General features: G+C 42.1%; 3 protein-coding genes across 5 annotated transcripts; 1 reads left to right on the plus strand and 2 right to left on the minus strand.

The window, feature by feature from the left end:
* Positions 1-47: 47 nt before the first annotated feature.
* Positions 48-5284, minus strand: LOC127142635 (zinc finger protein ZFP2). Its single transcript, XM_051071662.1, has 2 exons — positions 4697-5284; positions 48-2149 (listed from the first exon to the last, which is right to left on the minus strand). Exons 1-2 carry the CDS (start codon positions 5204-5206, stop codon positions 926-928), a joined length of 1734 nt encoding a protein of 577 aa, XP_050927619.1. The 5' UTR covers positions 5207-5284; the 3' UTR covers positions 48-925.
* On the plus strand, positions 4610-11780 carry LOC108872448 (protein CEBPZOS). 2 transcript variants are annotated; one of them, XM_051071708.1, is made up of 4 exons: positions 4610-4757; positions 10269-10386; positions 10612-10656; positions 11051-11780. In XM_051071708.1, the coding sequence occupies exons 1-4, from the start codon at positions 4752-4754 to the stop codon at positions 11131-11133; spliced, it is 252 nt and encodes an 83-aa protein (XP_050927665.1). In that variant the 5' UTR covers positions 4610-4751; the 3' UTR covers positions 11134-11780. The 2 variants fall into 2 exon arrangements, with proteins under 2 accessions (XP_050927665.1, XP_018515634.1); XM_018660118.2 differs by lacking the exon at positions 4610-4757 and adding an exon at positions 9905-10066.
* cebpz (CCAAT enhancer binding protein zeta) lies at positions 10810-18130 on the minus strand. 2 transcript variants are annotated; one of them, XM_051071659.1, is made up of 17 exons: positions 17880-18130; positions 15927-17437; positions 15577-15808; positions 15321-15492; positions 14924-15012; positions 14684-14737; positions 14426-14528; positions 14154-14213; positions 13934-14000; positions 13709-13815; positions 13347-13407; positions 12943-13154; positions 12823-12852; positions 12584-12670; positions 12378-12445; positions 11913-11994; positions 10810-11347 (listed from the first exon to the last, which is right to left on the minus strand). In XM_051071659.1, the coding sequence occupies exons 1-17, from the start codon at positions 18084-18086 to the stop codon at positions 11184-11186; spliced, it is 3306 nt and encodes a 1101-aa protein (XP_050927616.1). In that variant the 5' UTR covers positions 18087-18130; the 3' UTR covers positions 10810-11183. The 2 variants fall into 2 exon arrangements, with proteins under 2 accessions (XP_050927616.1, XP_018515631.1); XM_018660115.2 differs by having other exon boundaries at positions 12823-12858; positions 17880-18129.
* Positions 18131-18559: the final 429 nt, after the last annotated feature.

Genomic DNA, 18559 nt, shown 5'->3' on the forward strand with positions numbered 1-18559 from the left:
CAGATATCATTCAGTCTTTACAGGTTGGTGTAACAAGGCCAGCCCAGTTCTTCATAATAATCTTTATTGTTACCATGCAAAATTACATTTTTTTCCATTTTAGTTGGTACAAGCTGGTGTCTCTGCAGATCTCCCAGGATCCTTGTCTGTGTCAGTCTATGTGAAACAGCACTGTTCTTGTACTGAATTTATTTTACATTTTAATTTTCCCAGATTAATTAAACACACCATATTAACACCATTTGATACAGAATACAAATCAGAAAAATCCATTAAAAAAACTAGATTCATTCAGTTGAGTCCACCCTCTTCGACAGAGACCAGATGTCACAAGCAAAGAAAGAAACAGAATCACTATGAAGGCAACTACATATATCACAAAAATCAAACACAGAACACAAAGGCTATGTTACTAAACAAAACTAAATCATTCATTCTGTAAAGATTTATGAAAACAGGAGAGCAGCACAGCTTACCAACTGATATGGTTGAATCAGAAATTGTTTGGGTGTTTTCCCTTGACTGAACAATCATCAGATACTAATCACAGTAAACATTGTCAAAAGACAAGTTGGCTGTTGCTTTGTTTTCTTTTAACCAGTCATTTTTGGTTTCAAATTATTTCTACTCATGATTATTTTTTAAATTCATTGATACTGATGCACATGTAAATCCATGCTTCGACATGACCTTTTATTCTTATTATAGAACTACATAATGATGTCTGTCTTTGAAGATTTATACAATAATCAGGAAAATATGTTTGACTTTTTGTCCAATAATGAATTATGAAGATTTTTATTAATCTTGGTGAACTAACACACATTTATTGGACAAAACTGAAAGCAGGGGAGCTGTGTGGCCCTCTTTGTTTCTACTTAGTGGGGACACGTTGGTAGATTTTCAGTTTACTTAACCTAATGAATCACAGCTGTACACTTTTTTTTGTAGTGTGAATACGTTGGTGGATTTTTAGGTAGCATGACCTGTTAAAAGCTGCCCCACACTGATCACATCTATACTGTCCCTCCCTAGTGTGAATGCTTTGGTGTTTATATAGGCTACTTGAAGACGTGTAAGCTTTTCCACATTGCTCACAACTATATGGTTTCTCTCCAGTGTGAACGTGTTGGTGGTTTTTCAGACCCTCTAACCATGAGAAAAGAGCTCCACATTGGTTGCAACCATATGGTTTCTCCCCGGTGTGGATGCGTTGGTGTTTTTTTAAACAACTTGATGTGGCAAACGTTTTTCCACATTGCTCACAGCTGTATGGTTTCTCTCCAGTGTGAATGCGTTGGTGGGCTTTTAAGTAATGTAGTTCAAAGAAAGATTTCCCACATTTATCACAGGTGTGTGATTTCTCTCCAGTGTGACTACGTTGATGTCTTCTGAAATCATATGCCAAAACAAATGTTTTCCCACATTTGTCACAGCTGTAAGGTTTATCTTTGTCATGAAAACGCTGGTGTCTTTTTAAAGAGCGTGCCTGGAAAAAAGCCTTCCCACATTTGTCACAGCTGTATGGCTTCTCCCCAGTATGGATACTTTGATGTCTTTTGAAGCGATATGCCCGAGCAAAAGCTTTCCCACATGTGTCACACCTGTATGGCTTCTCTCCAGTATGAACACTTTGATGCGTTCTTAACTGGTATGACTGAGAAAAAGCCTTCCCACACTCATCACAGACGTGTGGTTTCTCTCCAGTATGACTAAGTTGATGTCTTCTGAAATCATATCCAAAAGAAAATGTTTTCCCACATTTGTCACAGCTGTATGGTTTCTTCCCAGTATGAAAGTGTTGATGGCTTTTTAAAGCCCCTGGCTGTGAAAAAACTGCTTCACATTGGTCACAGCTGTAGGGTTTCTCTCCTGTGTGAATGCGCTGGTGAATTTTTAGATAAGATGATGTCTTAAAAGCTGCTCCACACTGATCACAGCTGTGTGGTCTCTCTCCTGTGTGAGTGCGTTGGTGAATTTTTAGATAAGATGATGTCTTAAAAGCTGCCCCACACTGATTACAGCTGTACGGTCTCTCTCCTGTGTGAACACGTTGGTGGGTTTTTAAATTACTTGAAGTTGTAAAAGTCTTCCCACATTGGTCACAGCTATGCTTCTTGTGAATTATCTGATGAATATTTTTGTGTCTCTGTTTCCATAGTTACAGACAGACATACAGAAAGAGAGAGAGAGAGATAATTAGAGCTCATGGTGGAGTGAGTTGTCTAAAATCATACATGTACTATGTACATTTTTTTAACATCTCCAGGTTGAAGTATCACTGCTCAGACATCAGATATAACAGCATCATTTCTTAGACCAAAAACCTCTCTGATCACACGTTGAGGAACTCAAAGCTCAGGCATCTGGTGTGTGGTTTCAAATTGTTGTTTCTCAGTTTTCTGAGCACTGAAAAGGAGGTGGTCTGTGTCGACTGTCATCAGTGTCCTCAAACATTAGGACACAGACAGTCAAAATTTGTGTTCAAGAAAACAATATAAAATGTACCCTCTTCTAACATCAACTTAATAAAACAAATTTCTTTTTATTAGCAAAAGAGAGAGAGAGAGAGAGGAGGAAAAAAAAACAGAAAACCATGTCTGTTTTTTTTAAATTCCAGAGTTCTGATAACTGATTCCAGGGCTTTAAAACGTGATGAATGACACCTGATGCCTGAGGTCTGATTCCCAATATCTGATAGAGCCTGAGTCCTGATTCCATGAGGCTGAAGCCAGGGGTCATATTCATAAAACATGGATAAAAGTAGCCCTTAACTGGCAGAGTTAGGAGAAACTACTGATAATAAGGATTCCGACAGGAGAGACACTCCAAGGTGCAGTAGGATTTCATAACTGAGCTATGACAAAGACGCTACCTTTATGTCTGCAGTGAGAGAGAAAAAGGACAAAAAGAGAAAGACAGATTTAACTAGCTAACATTGTTATATTTTTATTAACCATTGATATTCACCCTATTGGGACAAAGCGTGTCTTTCTGCAGCTTTGGTTCTTAAGGTTTTTAAGAGGAAAGCTGGGAGCTTGCAGTACCATTTAGGAGGATTTAGTGTGGTTGTAAGATAAGTTCCTGAGATAATTCTTGGCCTGATCCTAAAGTCTGAGATCTCAGACCTGAAACCAGATGCCTAAAGTCTGCTACATACTACTACTAATTCGTAAAGTTTAAAGTCTAATGTCGAACACTTGATTCATGAAGTCTGAAACCTTATCCTTTAGGAAAAGAGGGATTTATGTGAAAAGGGGAATTGTCATGTCAAGAAGTGGTGTATGGTATTGATTACAGTGTCAGCTTATTTAGGCGATACTGTCATGTCTCCATGTCGATGGATGTGCTCTGCTTGACATGTTCAGTAGAGGCACTCAAAGTTAGGGACTCTCTGTCCACCTTTCTTAAGGAGACTTTGCCAGGCTCAGTTGACATAAACTGTAACCTCACAGAACACTGGAGCTACTGGAATACCGGTGCTTCCATCAGTTTGTTTGTGTTATTGCGTGGTTCTTTTACTTATGTAAAAGATCTGAATATTTCTTCCACTGAAAGTCATACAATAACACAAACAAACAAACTGGCAGCAGTAGTCCACTAGCTCCTGTGTTCTTCTCAGTAAATTTACTGTTTTGTCAATGGAGTCTGGTAGTGATGACATTTCTGAATCTTACTCTCCAATAAAAAAGATTGGTTTCTGCAGGAATTCTATCCATAATATTGTTAGACACTTAAAGTATAGTCACAAACTATTCAGACCCCTTCATTTTTTCACACTAAATGCTACACTCATGCTAAAAGAGGTTAAATTCAAAATGCAAATACCTCATTTCCTTTTCAATTTGCAAAACTTTCTAAAATTCTGTTTTCGCTTTGTCATTATGGGATATCAACTATAGACTGTTGAGAGAAAATTAACTTAACCTATTTTAGTATAAGACTGCAACATGACAAAATGTGAAAAAAATGAAGGGGTCTGAATACTTTCTGAATGCAATGTGTAATAACAATCTGAGCCAGTCAGTGTCAAAAACAAGGACGCTGGAGGACACACTTTGAGGTAACAGTAGCAGTAACTGTTCACAGTGGCCTGGTACACTGTCCTTACTAAACACTGCACAGACTTCAAAGGTTTTTTGTCCCTGTCAATCATTGCACATGTGTTTCTTTACAACAGGACACTGTCTGTTGTAAAGTAATACCTGGGCTCTGCTGTGCCTTCAACTCACTTAATAAAGGGCAAAAAAAAAAAACAACAAATTCTGGAGTCCTTTCACTCTGACTGACTGTTTCTGGTTAAACAAACAGGATCTTACTCTTTAATAAAGAGGTCTGTCCTTGCAGGGATCCTCTGCATAATGTTGTCAGACACTTATAATAACAATCTGTTGGTGGCAAAAACAAGCACTTTGGAGGACACACTCTGACATGGACATCTGCCCAGTTGGATTACATTGCAGCAGCTGTTCGCGGTGTCCAGTAAACTGTTCTTGCTCAATACTGCACCAGTCCCAACGAGCTTTGTCCCTATCAATCATTTACACTCAGATACATGGGAACATAGGGTCAGAAAATACGAGAGACACGACACACTGTAACACACTGTGACACACTGTAACACACTGTGACACACTCAGCACAGTTTGTATTTCTGATGCCACAAAAACCATCGGATCAGTCATGGACCACTGACCTGTAAACCGGTGGGAGCAGCGGGCTCGAAGTCCGGGTCCTGGTTCTCCACCCTCATGCCGGTATTTATGTTGTCCTGGTCGATGAAATTCGGGTCCTGGTTCTCCTCTTTCACCACGGTCTTGTAGTGTTCCTGGTCAATGAAATCCGGGTCCTGGTTCTCCACCTTCATCCCGGTCGCGTAGTGATCCTGTTCGATAAAATCCGCGTCCTGGTTCTCCTCCTTCATCCCAGTCTTATTGTATTCCTGTTCTATGAAATCCGGATCCTGGTTCTCCTCCTTCATTTCGGTCTTGAGGTGTTCCTGGTCGATGAAATCGGGGTCCAGATTCTCCTCCTTAATCACGATCTTGTAGTATTCGTGGTCGGCGAAATTCGGGTCTTGGTTCTCCTCCTTCATTTCGGTCTTGTGGCGTTCCTGTTCGATGTAATCCGGGTCCTGGTTCTCCTTCTTTATTTTGGTCCCGTAGTGATCCTGACCGATCAAATCCGGGTCGTGGTTCTCCTCCATCCTGCTGCAGTAGTGAGGATGTTGTAGAATTTGTTGCCGCCACTTTGTGTTCTCGCGATCACTTGGAACCCGTCCCGCCCCTTAGTTACCGTTGCCAAGGTGTCGGATTTAACGTCAGCGTTCCAAATGTGTTTGTACAGAGTTTCCTTCACGAGAACAAATGACGTCAAGAAAAAAAACAAAAAAAACAATCCAGCGATAAAACATGAGTACAGTCATAAAAAGATAAATATACATCAGGTATAAACACTGCATCATTGTAGCATTCAAAAGCATAACTACTAAAACATAAACAACTAGTATGACTTCGTTAAAGTGCACGATATTAAGCTTTATAATTTGTTGTAAATTATTCCATTGCAATAAGGTGACATGTATGCATCTGTTTTCATTTATTTGAATTTACTTTGTACCACTTGAACTTCGTTGTTTTATTCAGATTTAACATTGTTTCATGTCAAGTAAACCTCGTGTTTAAGTTACATCAGATTTAAGTCTGTGCGCCCAGGGCAGCAAAAAGTTGAGAAATTTCACCTAATTTACTTTCACATCTCCTTTAAAAGGCTGTAAATATGTCACACATAAGTTACATCATGTCTTTCTCAGCACGTCTATAATGTCTGTACTGAAGTTTAGTCTGAGTCCATGACTTCAGAGGGCGTAGTAACAATCAGTCCCCAGTAGGTGGCTGCAGAGCTCTGCACCAGTGGCAGAGCCAGACAATTTTCACATGAATGGTGCTGCCTATAGATGAGTATCTAAAATAAGACAAGTGGCTGTTCTCTGTTCTTTCCCTAATCTAACAGATTTAATAGACTTCATCTTCATCAGCTCCTGCTTCTATACTCTTTTATAGACACTCAGGAAATACCAATTCATTAATCAGTGAATTTGTAACAGGGATTAATCTCTTACACAGCAGATACAAGAACACTCCTATACACACTGAGTAAATTAATAATTTGAAAAGTATTGTTACCTATATATTAACAGATGACTATTAATTTTTTAAAATGATTTATTGGATACATCACATAAGCACTATTTGATACAGAATAAAAAAATCAGAAAAATTCCCTGCCTCAAAAATAAAACTACTTAGGGAATTTTATGTAGTTGAATCCACCTTCTTCAACAGAGGCCAGGAATCCATTTTTTTCAATAAAAAAAAAATCTATAAAGGCAAAATATATATCACAAGAAATCAAACACAGTGTCTATGAAACTAAACAAGATTAAAACATTCATTCTTTATAGACATGTGAAAACAGGAAAGCAGCAAATCTTCACATCTGATATGGTTGAACCAGAAATTGTCTGAGTGTTTTTTCTTGACTGAACAATTATCACAGTAAACATTATTGTATCTGTGCCAGTCACCACAGCAGGTCCTTGTTGCAATAAAGCAAAGTCTGGTATGTATGTGTGCAAAGTAAGATGGCAGGTGACTCAATTACGAGATGTTAGAAGCAGCAGCAGAGGGAGGCATGAAGAATGAGGAGGCAGGTGGTTTACTACGTCTGTATAATCCTTTGAACAGGATGACGGAGTTGGTGGTGGTGATGTCCAAGAAATGATGAAAAAACTAACTCCACCCTGGTGTTGGCTGAAATTCTCCACTTTAAGCATGTGAACTGATCCACTTCAGGGAGAGCAGCTCTCCTTTTCCTGCCCATCAACTTGTTCCTCTTTCAAGACATTATGTTTATGGAAAAGCCACAAAACAGGTGATTGAGCTAGTTTATTAAAAGTATTCCTAATGTGACATCTGTCCACCAGAGCGCCATGAGACTCCACTGTTATCATCATGCTAATCCCACCATTTCTAATTACTGGCTGACGGCAGAGACAGTCATTGTCGGTGGCATTACTAATCACAGTTCTGCCATAGAGCACCAACTGACAAATGACAGTAGTTATTTTAACATGTAATATGAGGTAGCTAATACACTGCCTTTGGTACTTGATAGCTTATTATGATGTCAAAACCTGACATAGTTAAAATGTTTTATCTGCATAATGAGCGTAACACAAAGCCATTTACCCAAATTAAGGTTTATTATTTGTGTCAGTCATTAATGTGGACATTCATGTTTTACTATAAAGCATTTCCACAGTGAACTTACCAAAACAACAATACATTCATTTTTTAAATGTTATTTTTGGTTATTTGTATTCATGTTTATCTTGCATTGTTTGATTTCTACTGACACAAATTTAACTCGATAATTTAACTCTTCTAATGTCTCACACATTAAGTAAGAAAAAAAAATGTTTTGCTCATATTTTTGCAAAAAAAATCTAAAGCCTAAACACATGGAAAAACACTGGCCTGGCCCTGTGTGTTTCTACTCAGTGTGGACACGTTGGTGGATTTTCAGTTTACTTAACTTCATGAAAACTTTCCCACACTGATCACAGTTGTATGATTTCTTTCCAGTGTGAATACGTCGGTGCATTTTTAGGTGATACGACGTGTAAAAAGCTGCACCACACTGAACACATTTAAACGGTCCATCTCTAGAGTGAATGCGTTTGTGTCTAATCAAGTTACATACAGTTGTATAAGCTTTTCCACATTTCTCACAGCAGTACGGTTTCTCTCCAGTGTGAAGGCGTTGGTGGTTTTTTAGATTCTCTAACCACGAGAAAAGAGCTCCACATTGGTCACAACTGTACGGTTTCTCTCCGGTGTGAGTGCGTTGGTGCTTTTTTAAACAACTTGAAGTTGTAAAAGCTCTTCCACATTCCTCACAGCTGTATGGTTTCTCTCCAGTGTGAGTGCGTTTGTGTTTTTTTAAACAACTTGTAGTCTGAAAAGTTTTTCCACATTGCTCACAGCTGTACGGTTTCTCTCCAGTGTGGATGCGTTGGTGGACTTTCAAGTTGTGTGGCTCAATGAAAGATTTCCCACATTGGTCACAGGTGTGTGGTCTCTCTCCAGTGTGACTTCGTTGGTGTCTTCTTAATTCACATGCCACAGAAAAACTTTTCCCACATGTGTCACAGCTGTATGGTATGTCTCCATTGTGAAGATGCTGATGTTTTTTTAAGCGATATGCTTGAGAAAAAGCTTTCCCACATTTGTCACAGCTAAATGGTTTCTTTTCAGCATGAACGGATCGATGTATGCTTAAATGACATGACTTCAAAAAAGCTTTCCCACATATTTCACAGACGTGTGGTTTTTTCTCAATAATAAGAGATTGATGTATCCTTACAAGTTCTGACTGAGAGGAAGCTTTCCCACATTGGTGGGTTATTAGGAAACATGCCCTCTTAAAAGCTGCTCCACACTGAACACAGCTGTACGCTCCCTCTCTGGTGTGAATGCGTCGGTGTTTATTCAAGCTACTTGAAGTTGAGTAAGCTTTTCCACATTGCTCACAGCTGTATGGTTTCTCTCCGGTGTGAAAGCGTTTGTGGTTTTTTAGACTCCCTAACCACGAGAAAAGAGCTCCACACTGGTCACAACTGTACGGTTTCTCTCCGGAGTGAATACGTTCATGGGTTCTTAGGTTACAGGACTTGCTAAAAGTTGCGCCACACTGACCACAGATGTATGGTCTCTCTCCAGTGTGAATCCGCTGGTGGGTTTTTAAACTATTTCCAGTCGTAAATGTTTTCCCACATTGATCGCAGTGATGACTCTTCTCTTTAGACTGAATCATCTGATCAATCTCTGTACATCTCTGTTGCTGTGGTGACAGACAAACATACAGAAAAAGAGAGGAAGAAAATTAGATGTCATGATGGAGCTTTGACTCTTATACAACATGAAATCTGAGAAGCAGTTGTTTACCTTCTTGATTAAAGAGTAAGACTCTTTTTGTTTAACCAGAAGCATCGCTATATATCGCTACCAAACTCCAGTGACAAAAACAGTAAATGTCCCGAGCAAGAAACGGGAGTTGCTGGAATAATGCTGCTTCCATCTGATACTTTATCTGTTTTATACTTATAATCATATGAAGAATCTGAACACTTCTTCCACCACTGAAAGTCACACAATAACACAAACTAACTAACCAATGAAGGCAGCGATTACAGGTTTTGTTAATGGAGTCTGGCGTTGATTCTGGTTGAACAGAAAGGATCTTACCGAAGCGTTTTTATCCGTTAAGTCCTGAACACTGACCTGTTGATCTGTGGGAACAGCGGGCTCGTTGCTCCGGTAGTCCGGGTCCTGGTTCTCCTCCTTCGTCTCGCTCTTGAAGTATTCGTGGTCGATGAAATCCGGGTCCTGGTTCTCTTCCTTAATCCCGGTCTTACAGTAGTCATGGTCGATTAAAACCGACTGCTGGTTCTTACAGAGTTCCTGGTCGATGAAATCTTCTTCCTTAATCACGATCTTGAAGTATTCGTGGTCGGTGAGTTCCGGGTCCTGGTTCTCCTCCTTCATTACGATCTTGTAGTGGCCCTGTTCGACGAAATCCGGATCCGGGTTCTCCTCCTTGATTCTGGTCTTGCATTGCCGCTGTTCGATAAAATCCGGGTCCTGGTCCTCCTCTTTCATCCTGCTGTAGTACTGAAGTTGTCGGACTGGAGCAACGAGGTTGTTGCCGCCACTTTGTATTCTCGCGATCTCAAAAAGTCTCGCGGTCACTTGGAACATCCATGGATTTAACCCGTGACGCAAACATTGAAAAAGTCGATTGAGGATGATTTGAGCCGACCGAGTTTCCGTACCAAGGAAGTAGCAGCCTGTTAGCCGTTAGCCTCTGTTAGCCGCTAGCTTTGGTTGTGCAACACAAGGACAGAGGAACGTGGTCACCTGCGAACAACTGAGTTTATATTGAACATTTCTTTTACTTTTATTTGAAGAGTCTTCCAGCGGTTTAATCTACCTCGAATCTGAAGGTACGTTTCTGTGAAGTTAGAGACAAACCGGCTGAGTCACACTAACAAATACTCCATCTGTTAAACTCCTGTTTTTGTCCATGGAGTCTGGTAGTGATATATAGCGGTGTTTCTGACCTAACAAAGAGGAGACTAAGAAGACATATGCTCCGGTTTTCTTGCTCGTCAGTGTAAATAAAGTTGTGTTTGTATGTCTCCTCAGATGTCTCACAAACCTCTGGAGCCTCTGGCCAAGAAACTCATGAAGGGGGTGATCGTTCTGGAGCTGCTGGGCGTGTTCGGGGCCTTTGGCCTTTTTCACACGATGGACAACAGCCAAGGTCAAAGAAAAACATCTCTAAATTAAAGTTGTGTAAATGTACTTTACACTGGATTTAACAGGTTATGCGGTTAAATTTCCTTCTGTGTTTTTCAGCTGGACTCTGTTCCTTCATGCCACTTTACATTTGAAACATAAACACTGTTTGAACCGAATCCGTGTTTATGAGAGTTTACAGTCAAAAAGTGACTTTATTCACTCAAATCTTTTGTTTTATTTCCAACAGATTTCAGGAACACCATGAAGAGGAGGTTTCCATCGATCCTGGAGGGTGAGATATTTATCCTCTGTTACAGATTCACTGTTCAGAGACAGTTCAGGGAGTAAAATCCTCAAACCTGTAAGGTTTATTTTTACATCAGTTCTGTGTTTTTTGTTAAAACTAAAAATATGAACCATTAATCTGCTGTAAACAAACTCAACATCAGGAAAAAATAACTTTAATTTTAGTTGACATCTTTTCATATAACACACATGGTTATTATAGAGTTGTATAGAAGAAAATCTCTTGGATTTGTATTAAATGTTGAAATAATCATCTGCATCAAAGTGACGTCTCAGACACCAAAGTCTTTCATTTTTATAAAAACATGGCTCCTCTTCACGTTGTCTTTTTTCTCGTCGATGAGAGAGAAACCAGTTTCTGCTCCTCTGTTTCCTCCCAGTTTACTACAAGTCCAACGAGTGGGGGGGGGTCTACGGCATCCGAGAGCGAGACCAGGAAGCCTGGTCGGCCAAGCGGGACTGAAGCTGTCCGTCAGAGAAAAGTCCACGTTAATTTAAAAAACAAAAGAACGGCTACTTCCTCTTCTTCTTGTTCCCGAACGTCCTGCCTCCCGTCCTGCCTCGGCCGAACATCGCCGTCTTCTTGTTGAACGCCGCCTTCTTCCTGCGCAGCGTCGTGGCGTCGCGGCCGTGGATCCAGTCGTCTCGCTGAGCCTCCCACTTCAGCTGCTTCAGACCTGCAGGGATCAGAGGAGACGTCACCGCCTGAGTCTGGGTTTATGAATCAGACTGATCCAAAGGACGAGGGACAAAATCCACGATCCTCATACGTCACAGCCACACAAGAACAACTTCAAACACTGAAGTCCTGATGTTTGATTCCCAGCTCCACTCGCTCTTAGTTTCCATTAACGTACAAAATGAGTTGTTTCAGTTTTACACACCTGCTCTGATGTATAACAGAGGGCAGGTCATTAAACTGAACACTGGTTTGGTTCAATCATTTCTGCGGTTTTTCAGACATTTGCCATTTACCAGAAAATATTAATATTCTGATGTTAACTTCAGCCACGTTATTTAATTTTAATTTATTTCTATACTGAATCAGAGTGATCTGATCTCTGTGGAGAAGTGATTAAACTCAGCTGGTATCCAGCAAACTGAAGGAAATCCTGTTTATTTCTTGTCTCGTCTCATCTGTTTGTTCTTTTCTAACTTGTTTCACCCAGTCTGCAGCAGCTGTATTCTCAGCCTTCAGGTTTCTGAGAGGTTAAAGGTTTGACTGTGACCCGGGCGTCTCACCTGCTCTGTCAGCGTTGGCCATGGCGTTCAGCCCGATGTTGTCAAACTTGGAGCCGGCGTTCTCGTCCAGCAGAGATCCAAACTGAAAAACAACAAACCACATTTAACAGATTCAAAAATAAACAGTTTCATATCTGAAACACACAAAACAATCAGTCATGTTTTTGTTTTTGGTCGTGACTGAAGAACCCACACACTGATTAACTGTGTCTGGACTGGTTGGTGGAGACATGACTGCGAGGTGCTAATCTTAGTTTGAGTCTAACGCTCCTGTCATACGGTGGAAACACTGCACCTTTATTCTGCCTCACTGCTCTGCAGAGAAGGTACCAAGGTGTCTCCGCTTTAAGCCGACAGGTCGTCACAGAGCTGAATCAGTGTTTGAGTCAAAGGAAGAGCTGACAACCAACTCTTTGTGTTTTAACTGTCGGACTGAAAATAAAGTGGTGAGTTGCATCAACTCACCTCCTCAGCAGAAGCAAACATGGCAGCGTCTTTCTTTCCTTTCTTCTTCTTCTTCCCTGGTTTAGATCCTGAAACAATGATTCAGTAAAACAACTTCAAACTGTGACTGCTGAAGAAGATGGAGCGTAAACATTCAGGACACTCTGATGTGATAAATACTGCAGATTATTACATTAAACTTCTTGTTAAATAAACTCAGCACTGACCTAAAGATTCAGAGAAGTCGAGCTCCTCTGAGGATTTCCTCTTCCCCTTCTTGGTGCGAGGAGGAACGTCCATCTCATCGTCTGAATCTGCACAGAGCAAAATGTTTCAGGATGTTTTATCATTTAGTGTATGATTCTGTTTTTTCATTATTCAGATTTTTCTGCTGACTTTACACACCAGACAACACACTCAGTTCAGATTCGTCACGTTCTACGTTCTACGTGAAACTTGAACTCACCACCAAATGCAGCATCGCCATCCTCCAGCTCTGGAACTGAGAGAGAGAAATAAAAGAAGGGAGAGATTTAATTTATCATCCAGGTCAGAGGAGAGAAGTCCTGAAACTGGAAGTCTCTACCTTCATCATCATCGTCATCGTCGTCGTCTTCATCTCCACCTCCGTCAGGATCCATGAACGTCCCTCCTTCGTCTTCCAGCTCGTCTCCAAAGTCTTCCTCGTCCATGCTGCCCAGAGACACCTCCTCGTCGTCCAGGTTGTCCATGTCCGAGTCGTCCACATCAGAGTCCGAGTCCTCTGCGCCTTTCTTACCTTTTTTACTCTTCATGTTACTGAGAAACATCGAAGGGAAACAGGAGACGGAGAGATGAAGTCCACAGGTCAGAGACACTGGATACAAGTTTCTCTTCTGATGTTGCTAAAATGTGACTTTATTTTTTCGAGTGATGAAAGATTTAAAAGAATAAAACCCTTTTGTTTTATGGTATTAAAACATCAGAGGTGGTAAAATAATAAAAACTCACCCTGCAAAGTCCAGATCATCATTTCCCAGGTCAGTGAAGTACGAGTCTCCCTCACAGGAATCTGTTCAAAAACAAAGTCACATCCTGTTATAACGTCACAGAAACTATTAAAAACATTAATAATCTGTTTTTCCAGGATCAAAGTTTTCAGACTAAATGTTCATAACGAAGCTAAAAGATGCTGCACAGAAGATGATGCTCAGAAATTCACTATTTGACCAGCGGACTAAATCATTTACTGTCATTACCTATTTTACTCTGTTACATTTTAAAAGTATCTTAGAAATTCTTCAGTTTTGTCTGTGACGACTTAATGTTGAAACTTTTACTGATTCATTACGAGTCTTTCTGCATCGACTCACCGAGTATTTTCTCAAACTCTTCATCGTCCACGTCCTCCACGCTCTCGTCATCGCCGTCTCTCCGCGGCCGACGAAGATGTTTCTCCTGCTGACGTTTCTTGAAGAAGCTGTGGAGACGAGTTTGAGACAGTTTGAGTCTAAGTGTGAGGAACATTATGAGAGGATTCCTACAGAGACAGCTTTTTATTAAAGAGTCAGATTAAACAGAATCATCACTTGTCTCACCGATAGAAGAAGATTTTGTCGACGGGGATCTGACTCTCGTCTTTAGACAGAAACTCTTCACAGTTCACTGACAGGAGAGACAGAAAACACACACACACGTCGCTGATGCAAAAACTCAACACAAAACAAACAGGAGCCGTGTTGCTGTTGGGAGACTTTGATAAAACAAAAAATATTTCTTTGACACAAATCTTCAGAAACGAGAGGAAAGTGAAGTCACCTGGTAAAGAGTCGACAGGTAACCTCTGTTTGGGCTTCAACACTGCAGCATCTGTGTTTTCTGACAAATAAAAATATAAAGACAGAAATTTATTTAATGACTGGATTTATAGATCTGTCAGATAAAGACTCTGGAAACACTGTCAGAAGACGTGAAATCAATGAGCTTTTCCCCACAGACGCAGCATAAAGACGCTTGGGATAAAACAAACAAACAATGAAATAATTCATAAAAAAAACAAAGAAATAATAATGAAAATAATAAATTATTACGTTTTCCCTTCAGTTGTTTGGGATTTCTGAAAACAAATCGATCCAAGAACCGGGTGAGGGTGAAGTCCTGCAGAGGGTCACTGGAGTACTGGATGAAGTCTCCCTGAGGAAACAACACAACACTTCTGTTCAACATGTAAACTGTTTACACAGGAAACAAACTGTAACAGAGTAAATACAGGGTTTCATTTAATGAAGGTTTTCAATACGACCACAGACACAGAAAAACAAGCTTTCTCATGACGAGTTAACTTTTACCTGCAGGATTGTTTTTGCAAACAGCGACACTGAGGGATGGAAGTGCAGAGCGAGCTGCAGACACACAAACACAGGAAACATTCAACAGAAAATATTCAAGTATCAATGACTGTCAGTGAACAAAGGTTCAGCTTCTTCTAGTGAGAAATGTTACCAATAATTTATATCATAGTAGTTTTCATCTAACACTTCATTTCCGAGTCGACTCCTGTGTGTTTGAGTTGTTTGTTTGTGTCTCACCTTCTGCAGCTCCCATAAAGTCGAGTGGTCGGCGCCGCAGAATAACGGGTTCCTGTGCAGCGGGTCGTAGATCTGCACGCTCTTCCCTCCTGGACGGAAACAGGAAGGAAAAACAAAACACACCGAGATTAAACCAGAACGACGACAACAGGGAACACAGAGCTCTGAACATCGGACATATCATCTTACTGTAAACTGTACTTTACAAGCTGCCACAGGATGATTACTGGAGTTATGAATTTTTTAAATGTTTCTGACTCATTTGGTTTGATTTTACTTTAATTAAAAATTGTTGTTATCATTTTAAAAGTTACATTTTACATCCCTGACTGAAGAAGCAACAGTTGCTGACATGAAACCCAGATACTGATCAGTAACCTTAGAGCGGCTCACAGACCTTCCAGGTTCTGGTGATGTACCCATGATGCCGTGGGTTTGGGCCCCTCTGCCTCTGCATTTGCTCCTTCCTCCAGTTTGTCAGCGTCCACGAAGCGCTCCTCTTCATCATCATCATCATCATCGTCGTCATTCTCTTCAGCCAGGTCTTTGAACTCCTCCTCCTCTCCATCCTGAACACAGAGGGAACAAACTTTAACTCTCAACATCAGACATCTACGTTTTTCAGATTCATAGCAAACAGGTTTGCTCCTCACCCCGTCCTCCTGCAGCAGTAACTTCAGGCTCGGTTTGGCCTTCATGACCTCCGACACCAGGAAGAGCGCTCCGCAGGCGAAGCTGGCGTTCTGCTCGGCGCTGACCTGCAGCAGACGCTTCACGAAGGCTTTGACCCGCCGCAGCACGATGTCGGCCTTCAGCGACTTGTACAGCAGGTTGAGGAACATGTTCTGCCTGGAGGACGACGACAGGCTGGGGTCCAACAACTTCCTGTGGAGAAGAAGAAGGAAAGTCACCTTCACATCCAGGTTTCTCATCAGAAAAGTAGATTTGGTGAAATATAAGATGAAATATACTGGTTGAAGCCGACAGGTGAGGAAGGATTTACCTGTACAGGGCGACGTAGAATCGGTCAGAGACCGTCTGCTCCGAGTCCATCACCTGGAACAGCAGCATGAGCGCCTGCACGGCCGTGTTGAACTTCACCAGGTGAACCACTTTGAACAGCGTGTCCAGCTGCTCCTTCACCTTCTCGTCTCCGGTGCTGGCGTAGGGATACGCCCTGTTCACGCCCGACAGCAGCACACTCAGCATCTTCGACTCCACGTCCTTCTTCTTGACGCAGGCGCGGAAGAACGAGAAGTAGATGGTGATGAGTTTGGCCGCGAGCTCGGCCTCGTCGTGGCTCAGGAGCACCTGGCTGAGGAAGCAGACGGCGTAGTACTGCGCCTTCGGGCTGATGTTGGGCCGGAACATGAGCCGCTCCACCTCGCAGCACACCACCGCCTTCATGTTGGGGTGTTTGTGCAGCAGTGTCTCCAGCAGGTACGACGCTTTAGCCGCCGTCTTGTACTCGGGGTCTCCCAGCTTGTTGACGACCTGGATGAGCAGCGCCCGCTCCTGCTCCGGGCGGCTGCACAGCATCTCGTGGGCGGTGGCCAGCGCCTTCGCCTTTGTTGCCGCCACCGTGTCGTGAGCCACGGAGTCCAGAGCCACCACAAACTCGGCCACGTGGTGCTTCAGCTGGTGCTCGAAGTACCAGAGGACGAGGCGGCGGTCACGGGCGTCACGGTTCCCGCTAGCCTTCTCCTCCAGCTGGTCGAACGGGTGCTGGGTGAAGGGGCGGAGCTTCCTGTTCTCTGGCAGCAGGTCGGACAGCAGCAGCTCCCGCAGCGTGTCCAGAGCCATCAGACCCATCCGCCGGCTGCCTTTCTTCTTCACCATGGACACCAGGTTCTCCACGTGCTCCAGCGTGTGCACAGGAGCGTCCTGGATCAGAACCGTCATGGCCGCCATCCTGTCCGCCAGCACGCCGGAGGAGACGACCGTTTTCATCCAGGTGGAGTTGGCTCCTTTCTGCAGGTTCTTCTTGCTCTTGTAGAGCTCGACCTCGGCCTCGAACAGACGCTGGGCGAGCGTCTTGTACTGGGAGACCAGCTGAGGATCCTGCGGCGTCGACGAACCCTCGGCTGTGTATTCCAGGTCGAACCATTTCCCTCCAGGTTTGATGAGCAGGATCTGCCTCTGCTGAAACTCAAACACATTCGCGTTCTGTTTGGCCTTTTTCCCCGCGGCTACCTGAGCGTCTGCTCTCTTCTTGGCCTTCTGTTTGTTCTCTGCCTGCTGGTCGGTGACAACTTTCTGCTGAGAACTGGACGGTTCTTCCTCTGCTGAAGCTTTCTTTGCTTTGGCCTTTTTACTCTCCTTCTCTCCAGATTCTCCAGCGTCGTCGCCCTCTGGCTCGTCTGCAATGACCTGCTGTCCGGCAAACGCCCTGATGCCCAGTTTGGTGATGAATTTCTCCAGCTCGCCCTCCTCCAGATCGTCTATGGCTCCTTTCTTCCCTCCATCGACGAGCTCGTTGGAGTCGTCCAGGCCGGCGAGGAAGACGTAGTCGGCCTGGACACAGAGGAGAGAAAAGGACGAACATCAGAAAAGATTAGACGGGTTCATAAATGACTCTGCAAGTGTCAGAGAACATCACAGAGTTTTCAGACATTTAATATCGAAAATAATATGCAGCATAAATCATTAATGAGAATAATCACTTTTATGACAATTTATATTTATTTTCTGATTAACTGAGGATTCACTTGATAAAATAAGCAGCAGATTCACCAGTGTTCGCTGCAGTCTTAGCTATGAAAACGTCCATACTGAAACCTCATTGAATAAGACCAAGCAAAATCTGACAACAGTTTAACAGTAGAAATGAGCAAATTGCTTTGAAATTATTTGAAATATCATCTTAAAAATAAAAACAAACTGCACTCAAAAAACCAAAACAAGCGTATAAGTGTTTGAACCGTCCAAAACATCCAGATTAATAATGAATTCTCACCTGAGTTCCTCCGAGCCGTAAAACCTCCTCCAGACTGAACTCTTCTTCATTCTTCTTCTTCTTCCCTCTGTCTTCACCTTCATCCGCTGCTGAGTCTTCATCCTCCTCTCTGCTGCCGTTTTCAGCCTCCACGTCGTTTTCTTCGGCCTGAAAACTCACTTTATTTGTCGTTTTAGGCTTTTTGCGGTGCTTGTTTTTCGCTGCCATGCTTGCTACAGCATGGGAAGAGTCAGTGACCCGGATGGAGAAAGCGACGTCACGTGTGCGTTTCCGAAACATTTTTGAGTCATTTTCCGTACGTTATATATTTTTTAAAAATGTAAGAATGAAATGTAAACGGTAAAAAAAAAATACGCATAATAATATTTTCGTGGTATTTAAGTTTTACCTTAATGTTGACAACTCTCAAATCAAGCAAGAGTTCGCAGCCAATCACAATCCTTTTACGGAGTACGTCACCGCAGGTCATCCAATCAGAGTGTTTGTTGTCTCTCTGTAGTGTCAAGTTAGCCGTTATAAGAGAAACCAATACAGGAAGCGTGAAAAATTATTTTTTAATATACTGGATTTCCTTTGGAGTTCCATAAGTTCCTGTGCTGCCTCACTGATGAATTAGGAAATAAAGTGAATACACACGAATATTCAGATTAAATTATTTAATATTAATTTTTAAAATTAGA

The sequence above is a fragment of the Lates calcarifer genome, linkage group LG7_1, assembly GCF_001640805.2.
Source record: "Lates calcarifer isolate ASB-BC8 linkage group LG7_1, TLL_Latcal_v3, whole genome shotgun sequence".
Taxonomy (NCBI): Eukaryota; Metazoa; Chordata; class Actinopteri; family Centropomidae; genus Lates; species Lates calcarifer.